Source organism: Electrona antarctica (assembly GCF_951216825.1).
Source record: "Electrona antarctica genome assembly, chromosome: 16".
NCBI classification, from domain to species: domain Eukaryota; kingdom Metazoa; phylum Chordata; class Actinopteri; order Myctophiformes; family Myctophidae; genus Electrona; species Electrona antarctica.
In genome coordinates this window covers 40531625-40539779 of record NC_136797.1, presented here as the reverse complement: position 1 = coordinate 40539779, position 8155 = coordinate 40531625, and the positions used below count along the sequence as shown (strand labels likewise).

The 8155-nt window shown below is 40.4% G+C and overlaps 1 protein-coding gene across 2 annotated transcripts in view; it reads right to left on the bottom strand.

The window, feature by feature from the left end:
• The window catches only part of agxt2 (alanine--glyoxylate aminotransferase 2), a 24151-nt gene continuing 15996 nt past the window's right edge, over positions 1-8155 (bottom strand). For both annotated transcript variants that reach the window (XM_079524266.1, XM_079524267.1), the window contains 8 exons: positions 7806-7899; positions 6406-6506; positions 5632-5724; positions 4779-4911; positions 3629-3717; positions 1794-1943; positions 1206-1304; positions 1-542 (listed from right to left, as the gene is read on the bottom strand). In XM_079524266.1, the coding sequence (XP_079380392.1) occupies positions 441-542; positions 1206-1304; positions 1794-1943; positions 3629-3717; positions 4779-4911; positions 5632-5724; positions 6406-6506; positions 7806-7899 (861 nt within the window). In that variant the 3' untranslated portion in view covers positions 1-440. The remainder of the gene's footprint in view (positions 543-1205; positions 1305-1793; positions 1944-3628; positions 3718-4778; positions 4912-5631; positions 5725-6405; positions 6507-7805; positions 7900-8155) is intronic.

Sequence of the window (8155 nt, the reverse complement as noted above, 5' to 3'; positions counted from 1 at the left end):
TGGATATTTACAGATTAAAGATTAGCAGAACATTGTTACAAAATCTATACATTTGTCAATACATCAAAAGTTCAATCTCATCATGTCTTCTGATAGATTATCCATACGTTTAGGGATAAGGGTGTTGCAAGATGGAGCCCTAAGTCTATACAATTAGAGAATGTAGAAAAATTGTTACTTTGAGTGAACATTTGCCTGTCATCTCCTATTGTACCAACATCAATACAGCATGGAATTGTGGACAAAATCTTATCCCACAATAACAAAATATTCTTTAGTTTTGGGTCTGAAAGGCTAAATCTCATCAAATGGTGGTCTGTGGCTCAAATGTGCTTTTTTGCTACCCCCTATTTCTCTCTGCTTTTCAGAGAATAGACTAGACTAGAGTCATCATTGCAAAATTAGTCCCATATCCGCAGAGGTCGCCAAAGACGATGCTTTTATCTTCTGTCCATGTAGTTCTGAATAGACTTGTCAAAAACTGCTAAGAAGAACTCTGCATCATCCATGGTGATGCACATGGGCGGCTTGACGCGGAATGTCTGAAACAGCAGGAGGCATTGACAAAACATTACATTAAATAAGCAACCCTGTGTTAAAGGGCATACGTGAGATCAATTTGCTGAAGCTGCAACATCAATACATACGTTTTTGTAAATAAAATATGTCAACTAGTAGTCTGTATGGTAGAGTATGTTAATACAATGAAATGGTTAGAGGTGGTATTATCCAGGCGGCAACTTTCCATCGCTGGATAAGGATATATGAAGCTAATGCGAACAGTTCTCATTAATGGCTATTTCCCCAACTGCTGGTTGCAGAAGACATTTCTCATGCCATTAAACTCAACAGGTATTTGACCAGACTTTACACTTGATTGTATTATACCAATAGTAAACATTGTCATGAATATGTTTTGCTTTCAGTCACTACTTTTTGCATTTCTGTAAATTATGGTGACATTCATTTCAAAATTGATGATGAAGTAGTCAAATAGTAGTTTAGTATGAGATTACAGATGATCTCATACTAAATAAATAAAGTCAATACATACAAATCTGAGGACGGTTTAATGCCCAAAGGGTTTCCATTTTTCAATCACATTTTTATTTATTTTGTATTAATGAATTTAATTATTGAAAATGATTTCTCAGCAATGACAGCTAATTTGCCTGTTCATACACCCCTCCTTTCAGCTAACTTACCTGTCCATACACCCCTCCTTTCCCTATGAGAACTCCCATGTCTTTGGTGTCCTCCAGGATCTCTGCCATGTCCCCAGGAGGCAAGGGATCTCGACTAGCCTGAAGATTGAGAGAAATTGTGTGTGGGCATAATCATTACAAACATTTTCAAAAATAGCAAATCCACAACCTCACAATGTGTCGCGTCGCAATACATTGTGAGATGTAGATCTGGTATTTTAGCTATTCGTCATGAAACCCAAATATACAGGTGAGGGCTTAGGAGTGGCGTGCGGAGACTAAATTATGATACAGTATCATTCAACAGTATTACGTTTAAAATTAACCCTGCTGTGACATGCATGTCACTGCCCAAACATGCAGTTCAGTGCAGCAGTAAAGTTATTGCTGCGTCCTGTCTGTAGTCACAGATGAACAGTAACTCATGGCTAATGGTTAAACTATCCTGAACTATGTCCTCCAATGACACACACACACACACACACACACACACACACACACACACAATACCAACATGTGAGGAGCGAGACCTACTGTACACATCACACAACTTGGAGAGAGAGAGAGAGAGAAGTCAAACTCCCCTACCTTGTCTTTGACCATCTCCACACCAATCATCAAGCCTTTGCCACGGACATCACCGATGATCTCGTATTTGTCTCTGAACTTGGCCAGTTCTGTCAGAAGATAGGTCCCCACATCATGACTGATCTGCTGGGTTCTGTCCTCTTTGATGACCTGGTGGGAGAGATAAACACTCACATTTTTTACTTACGCAAAAAGTTGTTTGCGTAAGTTTGTTCGATGTAGAAATACTCTGTTATAAAGTAAAAGTTCGGAATTCAAAATATACATAAGTAAAAGTAGGATCAAAATCAAAATGTACTTAAATATTCTGAAAATATCCGATCTACAAGCTTGTGGATCGGCTACGTTCAAGTGGCCGAAGTGTATATAGGGCTGAATTGGTTAATGTATGTTTTGTAATAATAATCAAAATGTACAAAGTAACTAGTAACTAAAGTTTTCAAATCATTAGTGGAGTAAAAGTACAGTATTTATCTCTGAGATGTAGTGGAGTAGAAGTAAAAGTACTGAAAATTGGAAATACTCCACTCAAATACAGTACTTGAGTAAATTTACTCCACTGCTAAAGTACAGTAGCTATTGAGAATCAATGGGCTGGAAACAAAAACATTTTCCATAAAATCAACACAATAAAAACAGTGTTCTAATCTACACTATGTATTAACAGGTAGAACACCACCACTGCCAGTAGCTAAATGGAAATGTTATGGAAATGTATGATGTATGTTTGTAATTTTGAGTCGTGGGAGACATGAAATGTATCTTTTTAGTCTCAAGCTGAGAAGTTTGGGAACCCCTGAGCTAGATAATTCTAACTGAATGCTATTCAATAATGTACAACTGATTTCTATATAGTTCCAGGTTTCAACTTTATAAGGATCTGTTCAATTCAATTTAAATTCACATGAAAAGGATATGCCCTCTTCATATAAGGTTCTGAGTGAATGAATACTATATGGTCCAACCACTCTCACACCCCTAAGTCTGCTATAATGTTTAATTATACTGTATCATATAGAGGTATATGCACTTTCCAAGGTTCGGAGAGCACTTGCCTGGAAAGCCTTGCACGGGATGAGGAGAGTGTGGAAATCAGATATGGGAGAAGACCTTAAGAGGCGGCTGTTCATAGCTACTGTGGAGTCAGTACTGCTGTATGGGGCCGAGACATGGACCCTTACAATACAACAGGAAAAAGCCCTGGACGGAGTCTACACAAGAATGCTACAAATGGCACTAGGTGTCACATGGACGGACCACTTCAGAAATGTGGACCTCTATGAGGACCTACCACGGGTCACGGCCTAAGTCAGAGAGAGAAGGATGAGGCTGGCAGGGCACTGCGTCAGGCACCAAGAACTTGAGGCAAAGTAAATTGACCCTATGGGAGCCAACCCAGGGCAAAGCCAGGAGGGGAAAGAAATGTACCACCTATGTAGATGTGCTGCGGTGCGACAGCTTGGCTAACAACACTGCAGAGCTCAAGAACCTGATGTTGGATAGGAAATTGTGGAGGGCAGCGATCCAGGAATCCCGAGTTGGTGTTGGCTAGACCTCACTCTCGCAGCAACTAACTAACTAACTATATGCACTTGCATAAAGTGAATAGCAAATCGAGTGGCAAAGTGAGTTTAACGTTGTTTAACATTGTTTAATGCAACTCGATAGGACTTTAATGTTTGGATGTATGGGCTGTGAAGGCCAGAAAGTAGTTAGTCAGTAGGCGTTCCCGCATAACATCCGGGTATGATGATGTCACGTGCATACCCTCTATTAAAAATGATAAGAACTATGGATTGTGTGCAAGTGAACTTCTGTTTTTAATGAACTCTTACATCCAAAATGGACGAGCCAATGGCACACGCCACAGGGTTGCCTCCGAAAGTGTTGAAATGAACTCCTTTTCCAAACGCTGCAGCAATTTCTGGAACACACACGAAAAGGCATGTTTACACAAACTCAAGTAAAGGTTACACCTCAGAAAAATCCACTCAAAACAATTATCCAGCATATGGAATTGTAACTTTTCATGACGTATTTGTTTACATAACCTTTGACCACATATGAAGCCTGATACTCGTATACTTTATTAATTAAGAATTATAAGGAATAACAGTCTCTAAAGATTGAGGAGATCTATGGTTTGCTAATTGATTTTAAAGCAAGACTACAATACATAACTACATGACTTCCTGACAAATTGACTTGACTTGCTTGATATGGTATATAAACTGAATCCTCCTCTCTTTAACTCAGTACACCTTCACTATCACTAGGGGGCAGCAATGACTCAGGAGATAAAGTCAACTCTATCTAAAACCTAGGAGTCCAGCTTGATTCCAATTGAGTTATTAAACACTAAATCACAGATAGTCCAGTCATGTTTAATCAACTTAAAAAAATCTGTTATGAATTTGAAGGCATCAAGACTCAATTGGCCCGTGTTCAGCGGTGGGATAGGTGATAGGGTTTTATTTGTCACTGCACGTACTCCTACGGACTGGGGTGGCACCTGTCAGCAGGGAGTGTTGGGAGGGAATAGTCAGTGTGACGGAGGACACGCTATGCATGTCCTCCCGGTGGGGGCTCCTCACTGGCAGGTTTAGCCATAACAGCAGTGACAACACACTTAACCCATTGAGACCTGGAACGCATCCATGTCACGTTAGCGTTTAACCACATTAACCATTAACCCATTTTGGGTGGGAACCCCTTTTGGTGTTTTAAACATTATGTTATAATTTAGCTATTGAAAAATAGCAGATCTACAAGCTCATGAACTTGTAGGTCTGCTATTTTTGAAAAATCGTTAAAATGTGCCTTTTTCTTTCCAAAAATTGTCATGATTTAGAAAACCTTTTTTTTTAAAATTTCGACGTCAGGCCTGAATGGGTTAAGCGCTGCGTGTAGGAGGACCAGGGAGGAATAAATTGGTATAACTACTAAATTGTAGAGCATCACGGTTGATTAGTATTATGATCTCACCTGGCGTAGTAACGACCGCTCCCATAGGGAATCCATTGCCAATACCCTTTGCCATGGTAACCATGTCAGGAATGACATCATGACCTTGGAAACCCCAGTAGTGGCTTCCTGTTCTTCCAAAGCCTGTTTGAACCTGTCGGACACAAACCACAAGGTTTTCAGGAAATGGTCCAATCAGCATCACTTTGTTCTTAATATTTCATGCCATTTTAAGTGGCAGCTACAAGAGCTGAATAGAACATTCGTAGAGAATATATTGCTTGCTTACTCAATGAAAGTATAAAATTCGTGCATAAACTGTAAATATGTCTTTTTCAAATTGCACAGAACACAGTTGTCTAATGTCTATGTGCATCAGTCATACCTTTAACCACTTAAGCCATACTAGAGGGGCACCCGTTGGGCACTGGCCCACTTGGAACAATGCAAGTTGGAAATGCATGCCCATCCACTTATTATGTCTGTCTTTTATGCCCATATATGGAGATTTCTGTATCTGTCTCTCTGTATCTCTTTGACCGACTCGACACCAGGCACTGAACTCCCTGTGGGGGTGTGGAACGTGTTTGTCAAATTTGAAGTCGGTGGGGCGAACGGTTCTCGAGTTACGTGGATTACAGACATACGTACAGAGGTACATTTATAGATAATACTAGACCGGTGCCCGGCTGTAGAGCACTGAGTCGGTAACGATGGAAGTTGGAGATCCATGCCCCACCTGGCTATGCAATACCTGTTGTACCCGTGTCAGAGTACCCGTTCCAACCATCTGTCTGTGTCCCTTTTATACCCATAATTAAAATTAGGGACTCCAGCCAGGTTGGAAGTAGTTAATAGATACTATGTATGTTACCTCATCAGCTATACAGACTCCACCTCGCTCCCTCACAAGTTCGTATGCCTCCTTTAGGTAATTTTTGGGGTATTGGACAGCTCCTCCCACTCCCTGTATGGGGCATAAATATTTGTCATAAGTGATGCAATTTGTCATGGTAATCAAGTTGGAAGAGAACATAAGTATTTATTATATACAATAGAAAAAGCTATATGCATGCACACATCCAAAAATAAAGTCAAAACAAGGTAGGGGTTTCACCACAATTAAAAAGCACCCATCTGTATGAATGAGGATCAACTAAATGATATGAATAGAAGGCAAAATACTCGCCAGTCATTGTCATATCATTTCCCCGATTTCTAAAGATCTGAACTCTTTGCTGAACTGTTGGTTATAACCGCTTTACTCCCGAATAGTTATCAGTGATACCAGACTGTATGACGGAAGCATTTGACAATTTGTCTGTCTCAAGAGACTAGGAAAAACGGTAAGCCTCTCAAATAATAGCAAGATTGTACATAACATCTGGGTAAAAATATTAGTTTTGTCTAATAAAATTAAATTAGATGTTAAATGAATGAATGTATCCAGTAAGGTGAACCGTTAGTCACACAATAATAGCATTCATTGGTTATAAATAAATATAAAATACAAATGTAATCATAGTTATTATGATTGACAATTATTGCAAACAAAATATTCAAACAGGAGGAATGTAAAGCATAAATAAATGGTAATTTATCCATTTGTATTTTGTACTCTCTCAGAGTTGGATTAATACTGAGTTACCTGAATAGGTTCTCCAAAGAATGCAGCAATTCGACTAGGAACACTTGTAGCAAATGTCTCTTTGAGCTGCCCAATATACATGTGATGAGCCATACAATCACCTATGGATTTAAATGTACATGTCATGAGTCATGTTGACTGTGGTCAGTGGCGTGCACAGATAGACACTAGGGGGTGCTAGAGCACCCCCTGCCCTTTTGGCAATGTGCCCTTTTTTTTTTTTTTTTTTAAATAGCAGACCTACAAGCTCATAGCGCGCCACTCGGTGGCGCGCTATGAGCTTGTAGATCTGCTATTTTTCAATAGCTAAAGCATAACATAATGCTAACACCAAAAGGGGTTCCCGCCCAAAATGGATTAAGGCAACCGGCCGGTTCCACGCGCTGCACAAGGTGCCCTTTTTTAACTTGAGCACCTGCCCCTCTAAATGTCTGTGCACGCCACTGACTGTGGTTGTGTTCCATACATTTTCACCTTCAAAACACTAGAAGCACAGTCTTACGTGAATGAGTTAAAATATTGACCACTTCCAGGTAAACTACTAGTAGAGATAAAGTGCTTATAGGTGTAATATTTCTCCTGGAAATGGTAAATGTTTGAACACCAGTGAAGGACTTTGAACTCTAGATTTGCATCTAAACGCCATCGTTGGTAACAAACCAATAGAAAAACCCTAATGTAACAATAAAGCAACATGTTTTGGCCGACACTGGCCTTCGTCAGGGCAACACTGACAAAGGCTTGGTTTTAACTTTGTATTGCTACTAGAGGAGATTCCTTCATGTTTTCTTGTGGTTTGGTAACTGAAACTCTCTGGTTCACTGTTCATATGCCTACTGTACTCGAGTGCAATGTTTGCTGTGATTAGTGTTATAAGGGTTAGGGTTAAACTGAGCTGACCTTTTCCTAAACAGAGCCAGTTCAACTGGAAAAGGAATGGATTTAATTAAAACCACTCTGGCATGAAAATTTAGCACATATTGATTCCCTAAAGATTAAATTATAAGACTGGGCTTGGAAAGGTTTATCAAACCAGTATAAAGCCACAGTTATTTTGTTGTTGCAATAATGTTTAACCACTTTCAAAAGAATACCAAACATAACCAATCTACTTACAATCACCCGCATCTCGCCATGACGCAGTGTAAGCTTGTTTGTATATCAGCTATTTTCGTATACATATAAGCTGTCTGGCCTGCTGTACGTGCGTGTGGTTGTGTGTGTGTGTGTGTGTGTGTGTGTGTGTGTGTGTGTGTGTGTGTGTGTGTGTGTGTGTGTGTGCGGGGGCACGCACGCGTGCGTGTGTGCGTGTGTGCGTGCGTGCGTGCGTGCGTGCGTGCGTGCGTGCGTGCCAGCCTGCCTGCCTGCCTGCCTGCCTGCCTGCCTGCTGAAACAAGTACCTTGGGCACAGCCACAGTCTCTGATGGTCTGTATTGGAGAGTCCCTGCAGTGGGTCCCTCCCCAGGGACCTCTGAACACATCAGGACACATGGTCTGTGAGGACAGAAGCCAAGTCCCTTAGATCAACATGATATAATGTAATGCAGGGAAAATATCACCAACATTGTTGTCATAATGGCATTCATGTATATTAAAAAAAAACATGCATCCCTTTTACATTGCATTTGCCTGAAATGCATGTATAATATAGGATTTATAAGCTGTGTGTGTGTGTGTGTGTGTGTGTGTGTGTGTGTGTGTGTGTGTGTGTGTGTGTGTGTGTGTGTGTGTGTGTGTGGGTGTGTGTGTG